The 27,402-nt window shown below is 46.7% G+C and overlaps 2 protein-coding genes across 9 annotated transcripts in view; one reads left to right on the top strand and one right to left on the bottom strand.

Moving 5' to 3' along the window:
• The first annotated feature begins 669 nt into the window (after positions 1–669).
• Positions 670–18,323, top strand: CLTA (clathrin light chain A). Of its 4 annotated transcripts, XM_020878256.2 has the most exons (7): positions 670–1,013; positions 5,625–5,662; positions 7,944–8,061; positions 12,441–12,552; positions 15,650–15,703; positions 16,870–16,905; positions 17,868–18,323. In XM_020878256.2, the coding sequence occupies exons 1-7, from the start codon at positions 812–814 to the stop codon at positions 18,037–18,039; spliced, it is 732 nt and encodes a 243-aa protein (XP_020733915.1). In that variant the 5' UTR covers positions 670–811; the 3' UTR covers positions 18,040–18,323. The 4 variants fall into 4 exon arrangements, with proteins under 4 accessions (XP_020733915.1, XP_070336370.1, XP_070336369.1 ...); XM_070480269.1 differs by lacking the exon at positions 15,650–15,703; XM_070480268.1 differs by lacking the exon at positions 16,870–16,905.
• Positions 18,324–20,795: 2,472 nt separating this feature from the next.
• Positions 20,796–27,402, bottom strand: part of GNE (glucosamine (UDP-N-acetyl)-2-epimerase/N-acetylmannosamine kinase) — a 53,844-nt gene continuing 47,237 nt past the window's right edge. For all 5 annotated transcript variants that reach the window (XM_020878250.2, XM_020878251.2, XM_070480267.1 and 2 more), the window contains 2 exons: positions 25,753–25,869; positions 20,796–24,437 (listed from right to left, as the gene is read on the bottom strand). In XM_020878250.2, coding sequence (XP_020733909.2) covers positions 24,202–24,437; positions 25,753–25,869 — 353 coding nt within the window. In that variant the 3' untranslated portion in view covers positions 20,796–24,201. The remainder of the gene's footprint in view (positions 24,438–25,752; positions 25,870–27,402) is intronic.

The raw sequence follows: 27,402 nt of genomic DNA, 5'->3' as shown, positions 1-27,402 counted from the left end.
GGTTGCCATTTCCTTTACCAGGGGATCTTCCTGACTCAAGAGATCGAACCTGGGTCTCCTGCACTGCACGCAGATTCTTTACCATCTGAGCCACCAGGGAAGCCCCATAATAATACCATGGGGGAGAAAAGTCAGAGTGGATTTGAATTGATTACATTTAAGTCAGGAGGCTCTAAGGGAGAAAACCACCCAGAAGGAGTGAACGGGTTAACAAACACTTATTTTTTTGAAGAAAGCCAGTACATAGCCATAAAAGGATTCAGTTTTTCCAGTAATCCTAGGAGGGAGGTAGTGCAGGACTCTTGCTCCCATTTTTCAAATGAGGAAACTGGTACTCAGAAAGCCTACGTGGCTCGACTCTTCTCCAATCGGCCAATCATCGCCGCCCTAACTTTCACCTCACTTCCCAGTTCAGCAAGCGAGATGGCGGTCCCGGGTCAGTACAGCCCCAAAGCCGGATCAAGCAAAGCTACCTTAAATCACGCACTACTTCCGCCTGGCCAGTGCGGGCTCGGCTCAGCACCCTCCACGCAGGTGCTTCCCGAGTCACGAGCTTTACTCGGGGCCCGCCTCTCCTCTTGCTGATTGGTTAACTCTGGAGCTACTTCTTGCCCTCTGATTGGTTATTACCTTTTCGGCTCTCCAACACCGCCCGGACCGGCCGGATATTGGGGCCGGGTTTCCGCTTCCGCCTTCTCCCACATCCAGCTTGTGTTTGATAGCAGGCGCAAGCACAGCGGCCGCTGCCGGACGCCGTGTCTGCTGTTCGGTTGGTGTTTCTCTGAAAGCCGGTGCCGTCGAACTTCCCGCCATGGCTGAGTTAGATCCGTTCGGCGTCCCCGCTGGCGGTTCCGCCCTGGGAAACGGAGTGGCCGGCGAAGAGGACCCGGCCGCGGCCTTCTTGGCGCAGCAGGAGAGCGAGATTGCGGGCATCGAGAACGACGAGGCCTTCGCCATCCTGGACGGCGGCGCCCCCGGACCCCAGCCTCACGGCGAGCCGCCGGGGGTTCCAGGTGAGTGCGGGTGCTTTCCGGGCGGAAGCGCTGCCCCGGAAACTCGGCCCACAGTGGGTCTGAGAGCTCTGTGTAACTCTTGTGCCTCTCCGTCCGGGAGGTTGAGGAGTGCGAAGAGTAAACGAGCCCCCGGCTCGGTCATGCGGAAACCCAGGCTCGGCAGGCCTGGTCGGTCCGAAGAGTGTGTTTGAGCGCTCTTGGGCACGGACGGGCCGAAGAAGCCAGGAAAACGGGAAGACAAGCTTAGGAGCCAGAGGAAGCCCATTCAGTTCAGTAACTTTTCCTTGAGCAGTTGCTGTGCCTTGAGCTTGGCCTCAGAGGTGCAACCGCATTGGCGCAGTTGGGCCAGACTTAAGGCAAATCTGAGCCTACACAGACCAGTTAGTAGGAAGGCGGGCAGGCTCACCGTGTGTACTCAGGAAGGTGCAAAAACGTCAGCTGCAGAGGTCCTGGATAGAATGGCAGATCTTGGCGATGGCAGTTTGGAGAGGTAAAAGGGAAAGAGTATAATTGGACACGCGGATCCCTTGGTCATCAAGCTTTCAGCAAAGGGAAGGAAGGGGTGATTGCTGACCTAGTTCCTAGGAAGGACTTTCTTAGTGAACTAAGCATTCGGAGACTTAAAGCCAGATCTCTTGACAGTGTAGTTGAGGTTGGTAATAGTGCAGTGGTCAGGGGAAAAAAAAAAAAACAGTGCAGTGGTCAGCACTTCCCTTAGGGATTAGAGCACTAGTTGGACATGTTTTCTTTTTCTCTCTTTTTCCTCCTCGCTCTCTCGCTCTTTCTCGCTCTATCTCTAGTGGTTAAGATTCTGTGTCGGCCTAGACTGCTTGAGGGTGAGTTTAGCTTTGTGGTCTCACACAACTTATATAACCACTGCTACTGCCCTGCCTCAGTTTTCTTCTTTGTAAAAGATGCAGATAAACACCACACAGGGTTGGATTATATTGGAGAGCATCTGCAAAGTGCTTACACACAGAACCTAGTATGTTATTACTGTACACATTATTATAATGTGTATACACATTATTCCTTGGGAGTGGGCTGAGAATGGTGTTAGAAAGCTGATAGGCTTTGGGGTGCATTGAGGAAACATTTTAAGAGGGAACTCTGTATCTAATGTGCAGAGCTATACAGGCAGGAGGCACTACAGAGGCTGAGGAAAGAGGAACATATCCAAACTCCCGCAGACTTGGGGAAAACTTCCATGAAGGAGGGGCTAGGCTTGAACCTTGGATGTTGCCCTCAGTTGTTAGGAGATGAGGAGAAGAACCTAAGTTTAGAGGTGGGAGGTAACCAGCTGAGTGAAGTGGCTCCTGGGTACTGAGGAAGAACAAATGGTCAGGAAAAGGCAGAGTCTAGAGCTGAGGAAAAGCCCTCAATCGTGAGGGCTAAGGATGGAGGAGGAGAAGAGAAGCGATCAAGGAGCTGCTGAGAGAGTAAGGCAGTGAGGCACTCACGGTGAGAGAGGCACGTAAACTTAAGGAGAGTGATTTTCTTGGTAGCAGTGGTGGAGGAAAGTTCAGGGAAATTGCAGGCATGATACTTAGTTATACTGCACATCTGCAGTGCCCCAGGTGCCCTGTCCTTTCAGATCCATGCAGTAACTCTGCAGGTAGAGTGGTGGTGTCATTCTGTTTCAGGTGAGAATTGATCTCTGTGGAAATTAAGCAGTGTTCAGAAAGTGGTAAGCTAATACATGACTCCATAGGAATTCAGACCCAGGTCTGCCTGACTTCCAGTGGTTGGGGAAAATGAAAGTTGAAGTGGGCTTGGGATAGTCTTTCATCTCTGGAAACTTATTCTGGCCCTTGTTTCTGTGTGAGGTCCCTAGAAAGTTTCATAATGGATGAAGTCTCTGGGGTGGCCTTTCTTTTGCATGTTTCTATAGCAACAGACAGGCCTTTCATTTGAGTCAGCTGAATGTCAGTAAGTACAGTAGAAGAGTAACTAATGAAAGCTCAAAGGACTTGCCAGTGCTGGGTGAGTCTTCAGACCTAAAGGACAAGCAGCATGTGACTTGGAGCCATGGGATGAGAATTGTTGTGTCTGGAGTAGTGAAAAAAGATTCTCTTACTGCCAGTGGCCCTGGGTTGGAATATATTAACTGGATAATTGTTATGTTAACTATAATATATTAACCAGAAAGTAGGCCTGGCTGGACTAGCCATTGAGGCTTGAAGATTTACAGTTACTTCGCTTTATAAATTTTATACAAAAATAAACTCTTAAGTGCATGGAGGAGAGGGTTTTTTTTTTTTAAGTACCAGAAGAAAAGTAAATACCTTTTTATTTTCCTAAGAGTAGGAAAGGCCTTCATCATAAGAAGAGATAGAGAACTCATAAAGGAAAAAAAAGCCTGATAATGTCTCATACAAGTTAAGTAGTTCTAGGTATTAACTATTCTAAATCATACAAAAAGATAATTGGGAAAATATTTGTAATGTGAGAGAACAAATAATTAATACAGAAAGAATACTTAGAGATCAAAAGATAGCAGAAAAATGGGCAAAACTCAGGCAGTTTAGTAAAGAAGAAATTCACATGTCAGGTGATTTCCTTAGGATAGAAGTTTGGCATAACAAGGGCACCCTAATGTTTTTATCCTGCTGTCACCTTAGCAAAAATTTTAAAATATGCTCAAACTCAAAAGTAAATTTAAGAGGGAAAACATTGTCACCAGTTACATGCTCCTTCAAGAACACCTTACTTACCTCTCAAGGAACCAGCCATACACATATTTTAAGGTCATTTGTGAATTGCTGATACTTAGAGATTTGTTGTGAGGATTAAAACTTAATGTATAGAAAGTGTTTAATTAACATTGTGCCTCGCACATTGGAAGCAATAGTGGGTGTTTTCATACTTAAAAAGTTGAGAATTTAATGATATAAATGGATTACTAAAAGCATCTGTTATAGGAGTCTAATTTTGCTCAAAGAAATTTTATGTATATGCATTAGATAAACTAAAAAAAAAAAAAGAAACCAGTAGGCTGAGTAATGAAATTATGTGGCCTTTTCTTTTGTCTCCATTTTCCTTTTCTTTTAAAGTGGGGAAATGGAAGTTTTCAATACTCCCAAAGCCAGGCATAGGGTAATTGGGAGAAGCAAGAGAATGAAGTTGATTTGGAAAATAGGCAGTTAAGCTGGATTTAATTATTATAGTTAGAAACCAAGAAGACTGGAGGAGTGGTTTGCAGTCTCTGCCTGTTCAAAGGAAAGAATGTGGCTGAGGGCACCTTGCCTCTGGCTGCGCGGAAGAGCTCTGATGTTTCTGAGGGCCTTGTGGTGGTGGCTCACACTAGCTCTCTGCATTCCTTTTACTGCTTGGGTTCTTGTATCTTTTAGGTGCATCTCTTCTCTCTTACACAGTAACATAGTCATGGTAGTTTGAAAACAGTCGGACAAAATACTAGAAGTCCTGCATAGTAGGCAGTAAAGATAAGTCAGCCAGCAGATAAAGAGTATGTAGAATATGCGAGTGGACACAGCATCTTCATGGTGCCTGTATTGAAGCTTTCAAGGGAAGGCAGAGCAGCTGCTCTGAAGGGCTGCTCTGCGGCCCTGCACAGGCTCCCAGTGAGAGCTGCTGGGTCAGGGCGTGGATTAGAAACGCGTGGTTATTGGACCAACCGGTTACCTTGACTTAGTGACACACAGAACGGGTTAAAAACATAAAACGGGGCCAGTGGGGCCTGGCGGGTGGTCCGGAGCAAGCTGCACATAAGGTCTCCTTCATTTAAGGAGTGCAGGCCCCGGATTGCCACAGCTTGTCTGCACACCCTCCCCCGCGCCACACGCACACGCCCCACACATACATGCACACACACAAGCACTGCAAATCCTGATTTTGTGGAGTTTCTGATTAAGTACTTTGTATTTTAAAGAAAATATTTTCAGCCTGTGGACCTCCAATTTTATACTGTATGGATTGAAAATCTTGAGGTGTTAGACATTTTTCGTATTTCTGAGACGGACTTTCTCATTTAGCTCATGAGTAATTAATTGTGCTAATAAGATCAGATTGTATATACTTTGAGTTTTTGTAACTTGCATCCTTGAAAACACTGATTTTATTTTTATATGCCCAAATCTTACTGTTCTGGACTAATGCCGAGAGAACTAGAGGAATTAGCAAGAAGTCTCAACTATAGACCCTCAGGTGCCAAACCTGCTCCAGCCAAAGGATGGAGAGTCCTGACCCCCAAGAAAGCACCTTGGTTGAAACATGAAGCTGCATATCTCTGCTTGCTGTGAAGGATTCTAGGCCACCCTTTCATACCTTTTCCTTCTCTAGAACCTTCATAGAGAAACTTGCTCTATGAGGCTCTTCTGCCAAGCTTCTAAGTATTATCTCTGTAAGCCAGAAGATAATCATGAAAAGCTTTTAGACAGATTTGTCCACATTTTGGTGAAGTCATTTGTGTATAAGCACATCTTGGTTTCATTGAATAGAAAGTTGTCCATTGTTCTGTCTGGTATCTCGCGTGGGGATAGTGTTTAGTAACTTAGAGTACTTGAAACACATAATACTGTGTCGTACCTTGTAACCCTTTGGCCCAGCGTTTGACCAGCACTCACTGACAGATTGAAATCTTATGTCTTGCAGATGCTGTTGATGGAGTGACGAATGGAGAATACTATCAGGTACAGACTCTGTGCAACAGTTCTGATAATGTTGAATGATATTGTTGAGAGTCGTCCTTCTCTGTGATTTGAATTGACTGACCTAGAAAGGATGCCACTCCTTTGACTTTCCTGGGTGTATTCGTAACTGGTATGTTACCTGCCAAAGTGGAAGGATTTGAAGAGAGACATTGTTAGAGCATTCTTTTAAAATGTGATTGGCCTGGCCCTGGCATTACCAACTTTATTCTCAAGAAATGACCCTTCAATCATGATGGTTCGGCAGTGGCGACGTGGCTGACAGTGTGCCGTGCAGTGTCAAACACTGTTTGTACTGAATTTTCTTCTGATTCTTACAGCAACCTGAGGGATCTATGCTATTGTTATTCCCATTTACACACAAGGCATACAGAGGTGAAACCAGAAGTTTGAAAGTAACAAAGGTAGTCTGTGGTAGGACTGACATTGGAACCACTTAGCTTTTAGATTATAGTGAGGGTAGGGGTGGCTGGTGTTTGTGATGACTGCCATTATTTTCCCTCTGTGTTGTTGAGCTTTTGGTTACCAGCCCAACCTGTTTAGTTACTAAGTTGTGTCCAACTCTTGTGAAACCATGGACTGTACCCTGCCAGGCTCCTCTGTCCATGGGATTCTCCAGGCAAGAATACTGAAGTGGGTTGCCATTTCCTTCTCCAGGGGATCTTCCTGACCCAGGGACTGAACCTGTGTCTCCTGCATTGCAGGCGGGTTCTTTACCACTGAGCCATCAGGGAAGCCCACCAGCCCAACCTGACGTGGGCTTAAATACAGAGAATTTACTATTTCATATAACTGGGAGAACTCTGATAGGCCAGGGGTCCTCAGACCAGGATTCCGACTCGGCTCCTCTAGGATTCTGGCTCCGCTAGCTGACTGCAGTTTTACACTCTTTCATGTTGGCAGAATGACTGCAAGCACTTCCAGGTCTCAACACGTGCGTGTCATGCCGTCTAGAGCAGCATGGAGGTTTCTCCCAACCACGCAACAAGAGTCCTCTGTTTCCCTTTCGACTAGATGGAAGTAATCACTGAGGTCCAGGGAGATAGCGTGGTGCGTTGCCTCTGCCTGGGCTTCTGCACAGCCTTAACTAGTTAACTGTCAAGGAGGATGAGATTAGTCTTAATTGGTTTAAGCCAAGGGTGGACTAACTTTTTCTGGAAAGGACCGATATTAATAGTAAACATTTTAAGCTTTGTAGAGCGTAAGTTCTCTGTCAGACTATTATGTTGCTATAACATGAAAAAATCCATAGACAGTATGTAAATAAATGGGCATGGCTCTATTTCGATAAAATTTAATTATAGAAACAGGTGGCTGAGCTGGCTATAGTTTCCAAACCCTGGTTTAGAGCTTGGCCTTTAGAGGGAGATGGAATGGGGTTCAGCCCTGACTCTGTTTCTTACTAGCTATGAATTTGGACATGTCATTTACCTGGGTCTCGGTTTAACCCTCCAGCTGTGCCATGGGAATAAAAATTTGCCTTGCAAGGTGTTTGGGAGATAAAAGGTTTATGTGGCTGAAACATGGAAGGTGCTAATAATAAGTAAATACTACTGTAAATAGTTTGCTCGCCATCTTTGTTTATAGTCTGCTGAGGTTAAGCTGGTAATATTCCTAGTTCAGTAGGTGAAATAATTCTCTAAAGATTAGATTCCATTTGAATCTTAATCAATTTGTTTACTAGCTCCCCAGTCTTAACCACTATAAGGAAGAGTCAGCCCCAACCCCTCCACTCCCTCCTACCCCCTGCCACATACACTGTGATGCACATTTGCCTGCCTTTTTTTCTTTTTCTTGGTGTGACTGTGCTATGCATTTTCACTGTATTTTGACTAGCTGGTATTAAGTGAACTTTTTCCTGAATTGTATAATAAGCACTTGGAAGTGTCAGGTTCTAGGCCTTACTGTACTGGGTATTTACCTTTGTTACTTTGACGATGTTACAGCCTCTGTGTCAAGTAAGGAAAGCAAAATTGATAATACTGTTTTCCTAGTAAGTCCATTACCCACTTCCCCACCTTTGCTGTCTCCCACTCATGTCTCGTTTAGTGGCCGGATGACAACTACTCTGCCTCCCTTGTGGACTGTAAGGCTTGAGTGCATGGCGTTGAAAGCGTCCTACCAGCATGTAAGGCTGCCGTTGCTCCTTTGCATCTAGAGCAGCTGTCAGTGTGGCCCGTAACCAGGGGTTCTGACTTGGGTGAAGGGCATATCTGGGAGGAGATTTTGGTACTGATAGAGCACGACTGTGTTTTCTGTTAAGGAGAGTAATGGGCCGACAGACAGTTACGCAGCTATTTCACAAGTGGATCGATTGCAGTCAGAGCCTGAAAGTATCCGAAAATGGAGAGAAGAGCAAACGGAACGCTTGGAAGCCCTTGGTAAGGAATCCCTTTCTGTCTTTGGGTGTCTGTTTTCAGTGGAATAGTTGACCTTGACTCTGCTGTTATCCATTTTTAACTCGAATTAGCCGTAATGTCCTTGTCCAGTTTTGGGGGAGGGTATCTTTCACAGTGAGAAGGTCACAACACCACCTACATGGAGATGCTTCATTACAAGCCCAGAGTTACAAGTGCATCCTCTCTTCTCTGGAAGGGCTGAGTGGTGCTGTGGAAAGAGTCTTGGAGTGAAAGACTGGGTTCCAGGCCGAGCCATAACTCTACTAGTTGAGGGCACTTGGTTGCTCAAACCTTAGAGCCCGTTTCTTCATCTGTGAAGTAAGATCAGTGTTACCAACCCCAAGGGTAGTCTGAGATGGAATATGTGAATGTGCTTCATAAACCTGAAGATGTTATATCCATGTGAGGGACTGCACAGTCCGTTGACACTTTGAAGGCTGAATTTAAGGTAATGCTTAAGAGGAAAATGTGAGTAATGTTAGGAAATATGTACAGTTGGGTCTTCTTACCCTAAAACATCCCTGTGAGTTCTTATATTTTTATGGGTGAGGAAAAGGATCATAGGAAGAGAAAGTGTTTGAATCACACAGCTAACAGTGCTAGAGTCAGAATTTCAGCTTGAGTCTGCCCTGCTTCCGGATCCATGCCCGTCTCAGCAGCACTGCACTCGGCTGATAGCATCGTGTGGGCGAAGCCCGAGGCCTCCAGTCAGCCTGGCCTCTGGTGACAGGCCTTCTCCATGGAGCGCTGGCTGTGGGTCAGGATTACAGGAGACTTGGTATCTACCCCTGGGTGTTGACAAGGTGTGATGGGGCAGGGGTGTCAACCATGGAGTTCTCTTCTCAACTTTTTATTAAAATTTCAAACACAGAGTAAAACGTGCCCCTCCCTTGAGGTTCAGTCGTGAACATTCTGCCGTAGTGGGCTGTCTTTGTATAAATGAGGTGTGTGTGTAGGTTTTTTGTTTTTATTTTCAGTATTTAAATATTTGTCTGTGGCAGGTTTTAGTTGTGGCACACAGGCTTAGTTATCCTGCAGCATGTGGAATTTTCATTCCCCAACCAGGGATGGAACTCACGTCTCCTGCTTTGAAAGGTGAATCCTTAACCACTGGACCACCTGGGAAATCCTGTATATGTTTTATACACGAATGTGAAAGTGAAGTGAAAGTCACTCAATTGTGTCTGACTCTGCGACCCATGGACTATACAGTCCGTGGGATTCTCCAGGCCAGAATACTGGAGTGGGTAGCCTTTCCCTTCTCCAGGGGATCTTCTCAACCCAGGGATTGAACCCAGGTCTCCTGCATCGCAGGCGGATTCTTTACCAGCTGAACCACAAGGGAAGCCCACTCACATGCCCACACATTTATATGTGTGTTGTGAATATACACATAATTTTTTTTCTGATCCATTCGGATATAGACACCAGATACTTTGTGCATAAATATTTTATTGTACATCTAGAAATAGCAATATGCGTCTGTAACCACAGTGTCAGCATTATAATTCCTTCTTGAGAATGACTGAACTAGTGAAAACATGACTCAGATGGTGTAACTGATACCTAGAAACAGGAAAGGACTTGACCCATATAATACAGCCCGTTAGTGTCTCTCCAGCGTAATTTATGTGGCTTTCCAAACAGCGGGCACACTTAATCTCTCAGCATTATTCAAGAGTAGTTTCTTTGATGATGTAAATGTTCTGTATCAGTGCTATTCTGTATGGTAACCACTAGCTGCTTGTGGCTAGTATGACTGAGAAACTGAATTTTAAATTTTTATTTGACTTTAATAAGTTTAAACAGCCACATGAAGCTAGCAGTCACTGTACTGGATAGTATAGTCTAAAAAGGTGAAGATTGCTCTTCATGGTGCCGGCAACCTTGCCCCTTGCTATTCTTCAGGCGTCCCTTCTGAGTAGACTTTGAGGCAGACTGACTCAGCGGCTGTTGTTGCTATTGGGATCTTTCTCGTGTTGCAGACTCAGAGATCTCTTTTCTCTTTCCCCAAAGTTTAGCAAAGTTGACTTGTACATGGAGAAGAGTACACTTTGGTGTGTGGGAAAATTTGATTTTCTTTTTCAGTTAATAGTTTGGGCTCTTTGGGAATATTCCACAAAGTGTTGTTTTCTTAAGATGCCTTCCTGAGGGAAGTCAAATATTTGGCCTCATATTCCAATGGAATCGAATTAAGTTGGTCCATGAATTAGGTGTTTCTGCAGTTTCACCTTTTTCCCTTGCAAGAACTATGAGAAAGTACAAGATGCTAAAAATAGATGAGCAGTATCCATGGTTTTCAGCTTAGCTGTGGGAAGTGTTTTCCAGTAATATCCTGTGAACAGTAATGAGCATGACCAGAGAAGACAGCTGTCAGTGAACCCTGCTCCACCTTCTCCCTCCCAGATGGAAAGAGGTGGTATTACAGCTTGGATCTTTGTTCCATCAAGCTAAGCATTTAAGAACTCTAAATTCTTATTGCCAGTGTCACTTCTTAAATCTATAAAAGCAAGAAGATTGTTTATAGACAGTATTTTATGCATTAACTATAATCTGTGCAAATGGACAGTTTTTGACTACTTTTTCAGAGATAAATTTCTGTATTTTGATTCTAAGATATATAACCTTTAAAAAAAAAATTATTAGATGACACAAAGGGAAAATACTCCACAAGCCAAAACTAATTTTTTGGAAATAATGTCACAACTCCTGAAAAGGAGACCTTGTATTTTAAATTTTTTTCATTTTCATGTCCACAGGGTGCCATTAACCCACAGCATCTCTCCCTGAATCACAGCGCCCTCTACTCCACATACACTTAATGCCATGGACAAACACACATCAGAAGTTTACTGGCATACTTATCAGTGGAAAATTTCGAGTGAAATAATTCTCTTGAGCATTAGGTTGGTCACCTTCTGATAAGTTAGAAAATGGTAAAAGTTCTTTATAATAGGAAACTTTGGGGGATTTTTTTAGCTGCTATAAGGCTATTTCTAGTAGTTACAGACAGTGTTCTGCCAGTTGTTACTGCAAGACCTTTCTTGAAAAGACCCTAAAATTGCCCTGAAAGCATCATTTCTTCCTTCAAGAAGTTGTTTGCTTTCTGCTCTCCTCAAGGACACCCATTACATTTTGGGCTCTGACTCCAGTGTCCAGACTCTAGTCTGGATCCCTGGTGCCCATTTGCTGGTCACAGTTGTGACTATTGTTGGGTCTGCCTCCCGTTCATCCCTCCCTTTGGAGACAGCACAATGAAGTAAGAACGTGTGAGCTTTAGAGTCAAATCTTGGTATGAATCTTGGTTTGGCCACTTACTACTTTTGGGATAGTTCCTCAGACTTGCCGAGCTGTAGTTTTTCTCACTGCTGAATATGGGACTAGTTTGCTTTCTTGGGATTGTTGTAAAATTAAATGAGATGTGTATGAAATAACCTGCCAGAGAAGACATCCTTGAGAATGTGCTTAAAGTGAAGTATTAGGATGACTTCGGGTGTCAACTGTGGCAGTAGGATGACCTGTATTTCTTTCTCTCAACCGTTTACTGACATGTGTCTTTAGCTCAGTGTCTTAGGGAAACTCATATTTAGTTCTGAGATCATGGTTGAGAATCCAGTGTGGCAGGCCTAGGTGTGCTTTTGCGCTCTCTCATCTAGAACCTTTTGGAAAAGTATTAATAACAATCCCTCACCTCACCCTACAGTTTTCCCTGTTGGGAGTTTTTCTCTTTTACTTCTGTCCTAGCTCTGCCACAAACTCACTCTGCTGTCTAAGCAGGAGTAGATATTTTGTGGTCCCCTCAATTCCATCTATATTCTGCTCTTGCCTGGTTCTGGAATCATCTGTACCTCTAGTAGTTTTTCTAATATTGCCTTCTGTTCACGAAACCATTAATTATCCAACTTGGGGTGTGGAATATAGTTTGTGAGGAGATTTTATTAGAACATTATCTAATACGAATTATCTAATTTATGTTAGCTAATGGCCAGAGTCCACACTGACCTGGCAGCATTATTAAAGAATCATCTGTAGTTGCTTCTTACCCAGTTGGTGTCTCAAAAGCCTTTTTAAAAATTAAGTCAGTATTTTCACCTCTTTCTACCCAAACCCCCAAACTAGTGACCCACTAAGGTGTAGGTGACTGGGATAAATTGTGCTGAAACACCTTGCTTGAGTAGAATTGCTGATACAGAGAGCTGGACATACAAATGAGGAAAACAGAATTTTACCTTTATTCCCTACTGTTTGCCTTCTAACATACACCGCACACAGCATGAGGCTAATAAGCCCCAAATGAATGACGCGAACTTCAATTTGCATTTTGCCTCATTTGTGTTGTCCTTCTTTTCCTTCCCTTAAAGATGCCAATTCTCGGAAGCAGGAAGCGGAGTGGAAAGAAAAAGCAATAAAGGAGCTGGACGAGTGGTATGCAAGGCAGGACGAGCAGCTCCAGAAGACAAAAGCCAGCAACAGGTCAGTCTGCGCTGCGTCGTGTACAGTCAGGTCCGTCTCCACCAGCCAGCATAGGTTCTCAGCCGCCGCCTCTCTTAGTGGGAAATGTGTTTGCAGGTTTAAAAACTGTATGTGAAACGTGAAAGTTGCAAGCCTTTCGGGTCTTTACAAGAGTAACTCAGCCAGTTTTTTCACCACCCTAGTTGCAATGAGTTTAGCTCTGAGGTGGGAGTTTGGTTAGTCTGCACTGCCTGTAATGATGTGATTCCACAGAAGGCAGTATCATCTCATGGATCAAGTCCATGTCTAAAAACCTCACCCTGAAATGAAAGGCCGCTTCGATCACTGCTCCAGGATCTCAGTACTTGAGATGATTACAGACTCCGTCATGTCGCCTCCCCCGAATACAGCTTAGATCTCTGAGGGCTGCTCCCCAAAGGGCCCAGTGCTGGGGACGTGTGCTCTGTCATCAGGTGGCCAAGCTGTTCCCGCACAGTGACTTTAGGATTAAGGGTTCTCTGGGTGCGTATCTTCTGTGTCTAAGGAAATCTTGAGGTGACTTTTTAAAAATGCTCTTTTCTGAATTTCCACACTCACTGAAGGTTGAGTAGATGCAGGGAGTAAACACAGTCACTCTCCTATGACCCCCAACCAGAAATGCTCTGAGCTTGGAGTCCACTTGGGAGCAGCTCAGAGAGAGAGGCAGGGGCAGCGCTGTTTGCCTGGGTGCAGGCAGTGGGCTTGCTTCCCCGGCCAGACCTGGAGCTGGCTGTCAATTCATTGTCACTGCACTCACTTCAGTGCAGAGAGAGAGCAGATTCGGCCTGGGGCTGTTTGTACTTTTCGTGGGAAAGAGCCTTTGTGCCCTTGTCTCTGGTAGCTCTTAGGTGGAAGTCTTGCAGACAGGAGGGAGCTGACTTCTGCCAGACAGTTTCCACCACTGTGGTGGCCTGTGTGCGGCAGCCCTCACCGCCTGTCCCATGGGCCATTCTCGGTTCTGTCACTCCCTCGGGCGCCAGGCTTGAGCCTCTGTCCTGGCCGCCTTCCTGTGGGGCATGGAGTCTGCAGGCGTGCTATCACGTTCCCTTGAAGTTCTCTTGCAAATATGGTGGGGCTGCCCTCTGGTTGGAGTTGAGTTGCTAAGAGTAGCATTAACCGGGGCTTTTGCTGAGAGAGTCTGGTTAGTTTGAAGCTGATGGGCCCAGGTTCCTTTATCATGTGCTCATTCAAGATTACTTCCCCCAGGTGCAGGTTCAGATTCTGAAGAAAGAAGGGTGGGTGCTTTGCACAGACACCGTTCGAGGCCCCATGCACCCTAGTGAGTTGCCTGAGGCTGGGTCTGCTCTAAGTACTTGGTAAAATCTGGCTGACCCTCCATGTTCAGGGTCCCTTTCTACCTTGCCTAAGGATTGCTGCTTTCAGGCCGTCTGTCCAGGTGGGAGGGCGCCCGAGTTGGCGCGTGTGGTTTTCCCTTGGTTCTGGCTGTGCTGTCCTGTTACCAGCAGCTCCTTCTGCCCAAGCTGGCTGCAGAAGAGTAAAAGCCTGACACACACTTGTGTCTCAGTCCTTCGTTAAACCTTTCTCTCTCCCGGTAGAGGCAACACAAGCTGAAACTGATGAGGTTAGGCCTTTGTGTGAACTGAACGGATTGGGGCTTTACAAGCTGGTCTGCCTTCCCTTTCCCGCCCACTCCTTGTGCCCACAAACTACTCTGCTTTTCTCCTGACTCACTTGGGAGTTACAATCAGGCTGTTCTTTTTGCTTTCTTTAAATTTCCACAAAGCACCTCCTGTGTATAAACCAAAATGGGAGTAAAGCAAGAGTGTGTGTGAGTTTAAAAATAAATTACTAGAATTTCTCTTCAAATAAATATGTGAGCTTAGGTTAATGACCAGTCATGACTGTCCTTAAAAACCTCCCTCCCACTCCTATGCCTCAAACTCACCAGGCAAAGGACAGGGTAAGACTCCTTGCGGGAGGTTCCCTGTCCACCCATGCTGGGCGAGGGGGGCCGGCTAGTCCAGGGATTGAGCCTGCCCCCTGCTCTGTAAACAACTCCACCCCGCTCACCGCCCTTCCTCCTCGTCCCAGAGGTCCCATTCTGACCCGTTGCAATGTGAGAGTTCAGGAGGGGTGAGATGCTGGCTTCTGGGCTGTAGATCGTCAAAGCAGTCAGGTTTGGCAGGAACCGAGTGGACAGTCAGTCGTGTTCAGGAACCCACAGTTCACTGGGGCCGGAGCCAGGACCCTTGTCGGCAGGTCTCTCATTCCTTGCTTCCAGCTGCTTTTTCCTTCAAGGTGCCATTTTGAGATGACTGTATGTCCCCAGAATATAGAAAATTGGTCCCAGCCAGTCGATGTGGGGAAGCAGCAGTTGGATAATCCAAGATTAAGCTGGCTGTGGGCCCTCGCGTGCCTGGTGTCTGGCAGCACCGGTGCCCGGGGATGTCTCCTGAGGCTGGCAGGAAGGGGCGAGGCTTCCCGAGCGGGGACCAGCTGGGGAAGCAGCAGTTGGATAATCCAAGATTAAGCTGGCTGTGGGCCCTCGCGTGCCTGGTGTCTGGCAGCACCGGTGCCCGGGGATGTCTCCTGAGTCTGGCAGGAAGGGGCGAGGCCTCCCCGAGCGGGGAACGGCTGGGGGGCAGCAGTGACTGCAGGGGGGAGACAGGCGGCCTCGGCTGGGAGCTCTGATGCCCCTGTTGCCACGTCCTGCTGGACAGGTTTGCTTCATCGCCAGACCTGCCTTCCACCACGTCAGCTGTGAAAGGCGGGGGAACACTCAGTGTCCCGAGGTGGTTTGGGGCTGAGGACAGAACGGACACAACGTCTTGTCAGAGGGCTCAGCCCCTCAGAGGATACTTAGGAGATGCTCGCGTTGCTGGGTAAGGCCTGGGGGTGAAGTTGACAGCACTGTCTGGAGAAGCTGGTGGGGAAGGCCAGCAGGGGGCCTTACCTGCAGAGTTTCAGTGCTAGAACCTTCGCTGGGTTAGGATGGAGCCTTGGGAGCAGCTCCCCAGAGCACTTGTGCCTCTACTGTGGATTTGAGATGTTTCTCCTTCTCAATGTTCTCTCTTTTTTCCTGCCTGCTTGCCTGCCTTTTGGACCTCTTGCTGTCTAGGGTGGCAGATGAAGCTTTCTACAAACAACCCTTCGCTGACGTGATTGGTTATGTGTATGTTGCAAAACTAATTCCTTTTCTTGTTTTAATTCCTACTTTTTGTTTAGAGTTAATGCTCCTTTTATGTCACAAGTTGCTTTGCTTTTTAAATGATTTCAGATTGGCGCTGTGGGGGCTGCCTAAGAGTTGATAAGCTGGGGGTATGTTCCATTATCACAGAATCACAACTCTCTGCAACTCTGGTTGCCATTTTTCATTTTGGGGTTTTGAAGGGAAGGAAGCTAACACTTGTAAAATGTGGGTCATTTGTGATCTCACCTGGGAAGGTTTGGGGACTGGGAACTGGGGACTCTGACCCCTTGTTGCTGCCGCCCTGCCCCAGGTGGGAACGGGAGGGGGAAGGGAAAGTCCTGGGTTAGGAGCCACTGTGGGCAGCATCTTCCACACTTGCTTCCTTTGAAGAACATGGGGTTGGTTGCCTCTCCGTCCAGGCAGAAGAGTCAGAGCAGAGGGGGCTGTCTCCTCTAGGGTCTGCAGTTGTTTCTCTGTGGCCTCATATCAGAAAGAGTTGTTTAGTTGCCAGCTTCTGATGTCCTTGTCCCCCACAGAGAGAGACATAGAGAGACCCCCAGCTTTGAGGGCAAGATAGCCAGATCGCCAAAGCTGTCTGATACAGGCCATGGTGGCTGTTACCCCCAAAGAAAACTGCATCTTCTCTGGGAGAGTTTGTTTTTAAGAATTCCTGTTACCAAAGTAGTGTTGCTCAATTGTGTTTCCTCCTTTTAGGACTAGCCTACTAGCTTTTGACATGAGGGAGGTGAGGGTGGAATGGAGGAAGAGAAGAACTTGTGGGAAGGGTAGCCCCCAGGCTGAGGTCTTCAGAGCCTCTTAGGGCCTTGACCTGGAGCGCGTCAGCCAGTTAGAAGGTAGAGCTGCGTTTCCTGGGCCCCTGGGTGTGTTTGCAGTGAGACTTGTGAAATGCTGGACTTACAGGTGGCGTTGGGTTTGCTTTGCACATTCTCTCTGGAGTAGAGATGGAGACTAGAAAGGTCGAGTCTGGGTTTGCTGGGCAGCGGGGTGGCCCAGCAAAGCCAGCTGCACGTCCCGAGTACAGAGTGGCAAGGGCGTGTCTAGCTTACTGACCCATCTGCATTGAGCTCATTCTCATTTTCTGTATCTGACCTAAAGTTTTTCTCGTTTTTCTTCTCTTCACCTTTAAGCACAAACATAAACCATCCTTGCTACAGCCTAGAACAGTTAAGTAAACCTTCCTCACTGCCCCTGTGTGTGCCATGAAGTCAAGTGTTGTAGTGGCTCTGGGCTTCAGCGGTGTTTGCCACGGCCATCCCTGTGAGAGTGCCACCCCTCTGTCCCCACAGACCAGTCATCTCCATCGCTTTCGCTTTGCCCGTGATGCCTGTTGGAGTAGATGAAATAGTGTGTCTTCCCTCCTCTTACCACTGTCCTTTTAGGCAGTAGCTCCTACCAGTTAGTTCCCAGCTGGGGATGGGCTGACCTTGGTGTGAACGAATGTTGGAAGAGCATCCTACCAAAAGGCAACCCACACTGAGCGGCTCTCAGCCGCTGGGTGCCCACCCCGGCCAGAGTGTCCCGAGAGGCCCACGGCACCTGGCTGGAGGGAAAACGGCAAAACTTTTGGCTGAACTGGAGAATGTCCTAACAAACCCTCCTGGAACGGCTTTAGTCTCTAGTGCCTGCTAGCATGGGCGCTTGGTCTTGAATTCCTTCTTGATCTGCCCTGTTTCTCTCCAGCCTTTGGAGTAAATCCAGAGGCTATTGTGCAGAGTGACCTGTGGGCTTCTTTTGAAGTCTCTAAATTTACTTGAAATTCAGTACAGGCCAACATAAACCGCTGTTCAAGTTCTTGGCCAGCCTGCTGCTTTGCTTTTGCTAATGAAGGCAGTGAGTAGCTGGTTAAGGACTTGACTTAATTCTCTGTGTCAACAGAGAGGGAGAGACCCTGAACCAAACACCTGTATTCCAACATTTTACACAGCAGTCCGGGCACCCTGTGCCTAGGAAAGCTGGCCATGTGTCTGCTCCTGAGTTTGACCTGGGCCAGGGCTCTTAGTCTTTGGAAAATCAGAATGCTTTTAGGTCAGGCATACAGAGGCCGTTGTTTCCGTAACAAGGCAGCCACTAGGTAGCTCACATGGGGAGTCTGCGTTCAATCAGCCTCTTTTGTTGTTGCTTCCAGGGCAGCAGAAGAAGCCTTTGTAAATGACATTGAGGAGTCGTCCCCAGGCACTGAGTGGGAACGGGTGGCCCGGCTGTGTGACTTTAACCCCAAGTCCAGCAAGCAGGCCAAAGACGTCTCCCGCATGCGTTCTGTCCTCATCTCCCTCAAGCAGGCCCCCCTGGTGCACTGAAGAGCCTCCCTGCGGAGACACTACATCTGCAGCATCTTAATCCTACTCAGTGAAGCTCTTCACGGTAACTGGATTAATTATGTTGAGTTTTTTTTGGACCAAACCTTTTGTCTTTAGAGTTGATCATTGTTTGTGATTGCATGTTTCCTTCAACTGTGTTCTCCCTGGCATTCAAAGAGGAGGGGAGGTGGCGGCAGAGGAAGGGAGGGAGGCCTCCCAACGGCAGCCTCAACCTATGCTTTTGTGCATTATTCTGAGAATAAATTTCTGTTCCAAGAAATCAACATGAAGTTTCATTATTGATCTCAGGGTGTGCTGCAGTTGGGAGTGAGGTCAGTGAGGGATTCCCTTCATCCTTTCTGGGGCTGTGGAGGCACAGCCACTGGGTGCCCGCCCTGCCTTGAACTGAAACAGCTCTGAGTTTCCACTGTCTGTAGTAGGAGTCTGTGGACGTTTCCATTTGAAAGGGGAGCTGGTTGGCTAAGAGTGAGCCTCTCACTGCCCACTGAAGACAGAGCTGTGGACCCCGTCACCACCCTGGACGTTTCCTCCCCGGTGGCTCCCGTCAGTCGCTACCCCTGACTATGGAAGCCTGGGTAATGTGTTTCCGCAGGGTGCTCCCGGGGCGACGGAAACCAGTGAGACACTTGCTGCTTTGGATTCAGCCCGTAGACCTGAGTCAGGATGGCATGAGCATGCCTGGCCCTATTTCTCTGCATCCCTGCAGCATACACGGAGGTCTGTGCCATCCCTGGCACTTTGCTCATATTCCTGTTGTCAGATCCTTCATCCAGACCTTGCTGGCCAGTACAGTAGCTACAGTGGCTATTTAAATCAGTCAGAATTAAAAAGACAATTCTAGCCCAAGCTCCTTTTCATATGCGCTGTGGCCACATGTAGTTAGGATGCATTTGGATTGCACAGGGCAGACTATGGAACACTTACATCATCACAGAACATTCTGGACCACACTGATCCACGTAACAGGTACCTGTAGGAGACTGTACTCCATCTCAGGCATCAACGCATTGACTCCTTGTCTCAGAACCTGTCACGTTATAGGTGACGGATCGAGTGACTGATAAAGCCGTACTTCAGAAGCCTGCTAGAGTTACCTGATACTAGTTCCAGGATGCAGACTGATGTAAACACCTGTAATGCCACACTCAGGAGGTGGGTGAGCACGGTTAGGTCTTGCCATTGCCAGGAAGGAAAGTCCACTGTCTCTTCTGTGGTAATTATGTCTGAAAGGGACAGGAATGCTTACTTGTTTGCCTGTCTTCCCCTCACCAAGCTGCTTAGTTGGGCGTTCCTTGGTCTGGGCTGCATTTCTGGTCTTATTGCTCTTCCCTTCAGCCACCTGAGATTGCAGTCGAGCAGCTGCTTGCTGCTGTTCGCCAACCATTTGTTGTTTCTAGGCCTTGCTAATGTCATTGAAGAGATCATAATCGGGCTTAAGAACTAGCTCAAAGGCCACTTACGTGATGCTTTTCCTTTCCCCTGAGCTCCCATGACCCTCTACGTGGGACAGCTTACCTTTTGATAATGTCTTGATGGTGTCATCTGGCTTGGTTTTGCATCTCACATAGGATGGGTGTCTTGAAGGTAGATAACGGCAGTTATGTCAGTAAAGTCTGACTTTCTCCAAATTAAGGGTGACTGCATCATATGACAGAAGTAATGTTTCCAAGGCTAGGTTGTAAAGGGCGACACAGTTTACGGCTGGTTTGTTGGAACAAACAAGCTGATAGCCCTTGAGCTGCCATGTAAAAATCTTTACCACCCTGAGGCCACCATGCTATGAGGAAGCCCAAACCAGCCTACGTGGAGAAACCCTGAAACAGCAAGCAAAGAGAGACGCGTGGCCAGCCCTATTCCAGCCCCAGCCACTGCCTAACTGCAAGCGCATCAGATGCCCTGAGTCAGAATTGCCAGGTAGAGCCTTTCCAGAATTCCTGACCCACAGAAACCATGAGAGAAAATGATGACTGTTGAAGCCTCTTAAGTTTTGAGGTGGTTTGTTACACAGCAGTGGTAACTTTGAATGGTCTCTAACGCCTACATTACCCACATGGGGCTTCATGAAAAGGAAGGAGTTGGTCCAAGAACTCAGTGAGTGCTCAGCGTTTAGTTTCTGCACTTGAGCAAGAAAAAATAAAAAACACCCACACTGGAAAGGAAGAAATAAAACTGTCACTATTTGCAGATGACATGACTTTATATACAAAAAATTCTAAAAACTCCACCAAAAAACTGTTACTAATAACAACTAATAAATGAATTAAGTTGTAGGGTATAAAAACAATTACAGAAATTTGTTGCATTTCTGTATACTAACAACAAATTGTCAGGAACAGAAATTAAAACAGTCCCATTTACAACTGCATCAAAAAATAAAATACCTAGGAATAAATATAACCAACACTAAAAACTATCAGACACCAGTGAAAGAAATTTAAACAGACTTCATGCTCATGGACTGGAAGAATACTGTTTAAATGTCCGTACTACCCAAAGCAATCTTATGTGTTCAATGTAGCCTATCAAAATTCCAGTGGCATTTTGTTCACAAGGATAAAACGGTCCTAAAATTTGTATGGAAATACAAAAGACCTGAATAGCCAAAGCAATCTTGAGAAAGAACAAAGCTGATAGCATCACTCTCCCTGATTTCAAATCATATTACAAAGCTATAGTAATGAAAACAATAATTGGCATAAAAACAGACACATGGATCAATGAAACAGAATAAAGAGTCCAGAAATAAACTCATACGTATATGGTCAGTTAGCAGGACTACATCAAACAAAAAAGCTTCTGCACGGCAAAATGAAAACTATCAACAAAAAGACAACTTACTGAAAGGGTGACAATATTTACAAATCATATATACAGTAAGGGGTTCATATCCCAAAATACACTCAATAGCATAAAAACAATTTAAAAAAATGAGCAGAGGATTTGAATAGACATTTATCCAAAGAAGAGAGATACAGCTGGCCAATGGGTAAATGAAAAAGGTGCTCAGTATCACTAATCATGAAAATGAAAACCACAGTGAGGTACCACCTCACATTTCTTAGGATGGCTGTTGTCAAAAAGACAAGAAGTAACAGGTTTGGAGAGGAGGAGAAAGGGAGCCCTGTGCACTGTTGGTGAGAATGTAAACTGGTGCAGCCACTATGGAAAACAGTATGGGAGGGTCCTCAAAAAATTGAAAGTGGACTCCCATATGATCCAGCAGTTCTGATTCTGGGTATTTATCTAAAGAAAACAGAAGCACTTAACTCTAAGAGGTATATGCAGTCTTACATAGTGAAGGTAATGGGAACAACCTAAGTGTCCATCAACAAATGAGTGGATAAAATGTGGTGTAAATATATATGACCAGAATAGTATTTAGCCATTAAAAAGAAGAAATCTTCCCATTTGTGAAACATGGATCGACCTTGAGGGCATTATACTAAATAAGTAAACCATCAGACCAAGAAAGACAAATACCGTATGATCTAAGTGCTATGTGGAATCTAAAAAGAACCCAGCTCACAAAGAACAAATTGGTGGTTGCCACAGACAGGGTTGGGAGGTGGGGAGTGGGTGTAGAGGATTAAAAGGTACAAACTTCCAGTTACAAAATAAGTTACAGGGATGTAATATACAGTATGGCGACTAGTTGATAACACCATAAGGCATATTTGAAAGTTGCTACTAAATTCAATCTTAAAAGTCCTCATCACAAGGAAAAAAACTTTTAACTATGGATTGTGATGATGTTAGCTAAACAGTGTAGTGATCATTTTGCAATATATGTATTTTTTTATGTTATATAACAATGCTTTCTATTAACAAGGTTTTTTGGGGGGAGATTGTTAAGTCAATATTAAATGCCTTAAAGAAGTTATATGACCTTCAAATCTTATAAGGAGTATAACACATCTCTTAGGGAGGGAAATGTTTTTAGCTAATGAGCTAATTAAGAACAAAACAAAATAGAAAAATGTCAGGATTTCCACAAGGAAATAATTTATTTTTTCTTTAGAATTTGGCTCAGAACAGTAACATAAAAATATTTACATTAAAATAAATTAAAATGTGATCACTTTAGCTAGTTGTAATAATTATGTTGGAATATATTAGCTTTTCCATGAATTTAATAAAAACTGAGATCTGGTTTTATAGAGTCAGTACCATTCTTCCGAATATTTGGTATGAAACTTGATAGCAATGTCTGGTATAGACAGCAGTTGCAGATTTCACCAAGGAACAACGGGTGCCCCTTCACAGTACACTGACTGGCCCCAGACACTGGTGGCCAAGCCAAGCTTCCTTCCCAGGAATCAACGTGGAATGTGTCAACCAGGACCTGGAGATTATTTCAGAGCTGACAGTTCTAGGAATCAGCCAACCTATTTTCACATTAACCCACCAGGAAGGAAGGAATTCAAATACAATAATCTTGATTCCTTCATATGTGGACAAGTGAAATAATATGTTGTAGAAACCTTCAAGTTTTCCTAAAATAATAAATCTTAAAAACATATGCTAATTTTTAGATTGTCTAAAAGTACCCATAAAAACCTGTCACTAGACGAAATACTATATTGGCAAAATTTCCACAGCATACAAGAATATTTTATTAAATTCACCACTGAGAGAGAGTGTCAAGGATAAAGCAATTCATTTGCTACTGAGATACTGTGAAAGCTTTCGGTAGCCTGGAATAAATCAGAATATATTTGCACTTTGGAAGATTTTGATATGAATAGAGCTTGTGTAGCTTAGCAGAAAAAGCACAGAGGGACCCGCCTCAAACCTTATCTTTAAGACTCATTAGCCACATGGCTCTAGGCACATCACTTAAGACTTAGTTTGGGGTTCTATAAAATGGGAATTAAAACACCTAACTTACTGGTTGTGAGAATTTAGAATAATGTATATGAAGCACCAAGTTCAGAGCCTGGCACACAGTAGGCACTTAATAAGTGGTGGCTATTAGTATTTCTTCCAGGTTGAAATTGATAGCAAGAACCTTGGCCTCTGTATCTTGACACCAGTACAAACGTGGAATCGTATTTAGCCAGAATCCAGATTCACACATGTGGGCTCTGGGCAAAAGTGAAGTCGCCCAGTCGTGTCTGACTCTTTGCGACCCCATGGACTGTAGCCTACCAGGCTCCTCTGTCCATGGGATTTTCCAGGGAAGAATACTGGAGTGGGTTGCCATTTCCTTCTCCAGGAGATCTTCCTGACCCAGGGATTGAACCCAGGTCTCCCGCCTTGTAGGCAGACCTACAAGTCTGAGCCTCCAGGGCTCTAGGTATATGACGCACAACAAACACTGCCTTTATCAGTACTCTAGTCATATTCAACACCATGTGAAAAGCTACTGAAGAGAGACGCCTGTTCTCAGTAACAAAGATCCTTCTGGGATGGTTAATCTCCTTTCAGAGGCTAAGTCCTAGTGGCTTCTCAGCGGTCCTTAAGAAGATAAGGACAAGGTCCCTAAGGCCACTGTAATTCAGACCCCGATCTACAGTTGCTCAAGATTCTGAGAGAGTAATAGCAAACGACATCTTTCAGCAAGTGACGTAGCAAACAACATCTTTCAGCAAGTGACGTGCGACAGTGAGAGATACGCCTGATATCTTGATTGTGGCCGTGATTTCATATAGATGTCAAAACTTACCAAATTGTGCACTTAAAAAAATACCTCAATAAAACTGCTTTTTAAGAGTTTACTTAAGCCTTTTGTGGTGAGATTTCTTTCCATTCCCTGACTGGATCCCTTTCTGTGTTCTGAATTTAGGGTCAGAGGAGGAAGGATTAATAACTCAAAACTCCAGTGTCAAGGTCCCACCCCAAGCAAGGCCTGCAGGTCTGAGTGGCACATCTAGTAAACGGAGTCCTAAGGCATCCTTGGCTACTGTTGTAGCTCCTTTTGGCACAGAAGAGTGTGACAAGGTTTGAGCTGAAATAACCCCAGGAGGAGCAGCATCTACAAAATCAGGCTGGGAAAAGTGACTTTGGAGGAGGAGACTAAAAGCAAACACTTCTCTGCCGTAGTCACCTGCCAGATTGCCTAATAAGAAGTGCTCATCTAGGAGACAACCTGATTCCACCAAGGAGTTCTTGCGTCTCTGTCCTCGTGCATTCCTGGGAAGCCTAGTAGATTCTGCGAGTCGTGTAGTCCAGAACCATGCTGGCGGCGCCAAGCAGAGCAGGTTCCACCAAATCTGAAACCACCACGTCCACGTCCTGAACCGAGGACAAGGCTTGCTGGCGGATGATGTCTTTGACAGTGTGGATGTAGTGACTGGCTAGGACTCCAGAGAGGATCACAAGGGAAGGATTCATAGTGTGGAGGATGTTCACAACCCCAAGACCTAAAGCTGTTCCAGCTACAGGAAAACAAAAATTAAAATAAGTTTTTGGGAGAGAGCCCAATCCAAAGTCAGAGGAATGTGAAAAGGGCACTAGCCAGGAATAGTTCACCTACACGGCCTCACGGGAAGCAGCGCTTTTACAGCTGTTTATGGACTTTGCTGGTGATCTAGTGGTTAAGAATCTGCCTGCTGGTGCAGGGGACACAAGTTCGATCCCTGATCTGAGAAAATCCCACGTGCCACAGCTGCTGAGCCTGTGCTGCTGAGCCCAGACGACACGCAGACGGCAGTGAGCACACGAGACAGTGCCCAACATCGCTCATCGCTGCAGAGTGCACATCAGAGCCACAGTGAGGCATCACCTCACACCAGTCAGAATGGCCAGTATCAGAAAGTGTACAAACAGTAAATACTGGAGAGGGTGTGGAAAAAAGGAAATCTTGCACTACTGGTGGGAATATAAACTGATACAACCACTACAGAGAATAGTAAGGAAGGTCTTCAAAAACTAAATATGGAGAACAGTAGAAGTTCCTTAAAAAACTGAAGATAAAACTACCACGTGACCCAGTAATCCCACTCCTGGGCATGTACCCTGAGAAAACCATAATCGAAAAGACCAATGTACCCCAATGTTCATTACAGCACTGTTTACAACAGCCAGGACAGGGAAGCAACCTAGACGTCCATCAGCGGACGAATGGATAAAGGCACTGCGGTACATAAATACAGCGGAATATTACTCAGCCATAGAAAGGAACAAAATTGAGCCAGTTGTAGCGATGTGGGTGAACCTAGAGTCTGTCATACAGAGTGAGGTCAGAAAGAGAAAAATATCATAGATTAACACATACATATGGAATCTAGAAAAATGGTACTGATGAACCTGCTTGCAGGGCAAGAATAGAAGTGCAGACACAGAGACTGGATCTGTGGACACGAGGGGTGGGGGAGGGGAGAAGTGGGACGCATTGACATGTATACACCAGCAAGTGTGAAAGAGACAGCTGGTGGAGCTCGCTGCTCTGTGATGACCTAGAGGAGGGATGGGGGAAGTGGGAGGGAGGGGAGATACATATATACATACACACTTAGAGCAGATTTACACCGTTGTACAGCAGGAGATAATGCAACATATAAAGCATTTATACTCCAATTAAAAAATAAAAAGGCAACGCTACCAAATACCTTGAATGTGATTCCTTGTTGTCTCAGTAAGCAGAAAAATCACCTCTGGACAGACACGACAGACCACTGACTGAGGCCAGCTGGGCACCTGCAGGTGCTCCAGGCCCCCCCAAGGCAGAGCTGCCCAGGGCCGTGTGCTCACCTGTTCTTAAGATGCTCTGGGCCTTCGCGTTGCCGAGTTTTGCAGCCTGGATGAGATGGAGGGCGCCCACAGCCTCGTCTTTTGGCACGGACATCCCTTCCACCAGGAGCTGGTCTTCTGTTTGGGCAGAGGGGAGAAGGAGCGGCAGTCATTCACGAGCTGCGGCAGCCCCGCGGGAAGGCCACACTCACAACTGTGTCTGGGCAGCAGGCCCCCAGGTGGGAAGAGGATGATCTTCTTTCACACTTGCAGAGCTTTGCAATCATCATAAATACACTACATCTGCCAAAGAGGCCTTTGCTGCCTGGTTATACATCATCCAAAACTTCTCTAACTAGAAAATCCTCCCCGCTTCTCCATTCTGTATTAAACAGTCGTGAAGTGTTTTTCCCTCCAAATTACCAGGACTCCTCTGCATTCATCTCCTTCCTTGTCTAGCTGAGAGGCAAGGCTGCGGCCACTGCCCCACGGCGGCAGGAAGGCCCAGCGCCTCAGAAGCTGACGGGCCTGGGTTCGGCCGTCAGCTCCGCCGGCGCCGGCTGCGCCACCTTGCCCACATGCGTCACCTCCACACGCTTCTCTTCCAAGACTAGGGGGACGGTGCCTACCCCCGCAGGATTCCAGCCGCTGGCCAGAGGAAATGCTAGATGAATGTATGTATCTCCGCTGTTATCTACCCCGACGCTGCCAGGTCACCAACTAGATCCCTCTCCCTCCTCATCGGCTGTTGCTCCGTCTCTGACGGGAGAAAGTCCCCACCAAGCAGACGGTTACCTAGACAAAAGCTGGGGGCTTCCTATCCTCAGGGGCCCTCACAGCCGCCCTGCCCACCCTGCCATTCCCCTTCGTAGCCCTTCTCAGCCTTCATCTCCTCAGACTGTCCATCCCTGCCCCCACTACCCGAACCTCTGACCTTAGACAGAGGACACCTCCGGGCAGGCGCTCCCTCACGCTCCTGCCCCTGCCTATGAACAGGGCTGTGCTCTCACAGCCTGGCTCCTCTCCTCGCACCCTGCACTTGGGCTTCGCAGCTCACTGCCCCCTGGCTCCCCAGGGGCCTTGTAAGGGCTCCCCCACCGACCCTCTCCTGTGTTCTCAACGCTCGCTTCTGTGCCCGCTGTCCCCCCGCGCCCTCGCTGTCTCCTTTGCGCCCTCGCCCTCGCTGTCTCCCTGCGCCCTCGCTGTCTCCTTTCCGCCCTGTCTCCCTGCACCCTCGCTGTCTCCCTGCGCCCTCGCTGTCTCCTTCCCACCCTCGCTGTCTCCTTCCCGCCCTCGCTGTCTCCCTGCGCCCTCGCTGTCTCCTTCCCGCCCTGCTGTCTCCTTCCCGCCCTCGCTGTCTCCCTGCGCCCTCGCTGCCTCCTTTGCGCCCTCGCCCTCGCTGTCTCCTTCCCGCCCTCGCTGTCTCCCTGCGCCCTCGCTGTCTCCTTCCCGCCCTCGCTGTCTCCCTGCGCCCTCGCTGTCTCCTTTCCGCCCTCGCTGTCCCCCCGCGCCCTCGCTGTCTCCCTGCGCCCTCGCTGTCTCCTTTCCGCCCTGTCTCCCTGCACCCTCGCTGTCTCCTTCCCACCCTCGCTGTCTCCTTCCCGCCCTCGCTGTCTCCTTCCCGCCCTCGCTGTCTCCCTGCGCCCTCGCTGTCTCCTTCCCGCCCTCGCT

Source organism: Odocoileus virginianus, chromosome 18 (assembly GCF_023699985.2).
Source record: "Odocoileus virginianus isolate 20LAN1187 ecotype Illinois chromosome 18, Ovbor_1.2, whole genome shotgun sequence".
NCBI lineage: Eukaryota > Metazoa > Chordata > Mammalia > Artiodactyla > Cervidae > Odocoileus > Odocoileus virginianus.
Note: the sequence above shows the minus strand (reverse complement) of the source record. Positions and strands in the feature narration are given on the sequence as shown.

Excerpts from the sequence above, each read along its gene's own strand:
- CLTA (XM_020878256.2), top strand. The coding sequence starts at position 812 with ATGGCTGAGTTAGATCCGTTCGGCGTCCCCGCTGGCGGTTCCGCCCTG. Across the intron at positions 8,062-12,440 it reads GGAACGCTTGGAAGCCCTTG|ATGCCAATTCTCGGAAGCAG; the intron begins GTAAGGAATCCC and ends CTTCCCTTAAAG. Across the intron at positions 15,704-16,869 it reads GCTGACGTGATTGGTTATGT|CACAAACATAAACCATCCTT; the intron begins GTATGTTGCAAA and ends TTCACCTTTAAG.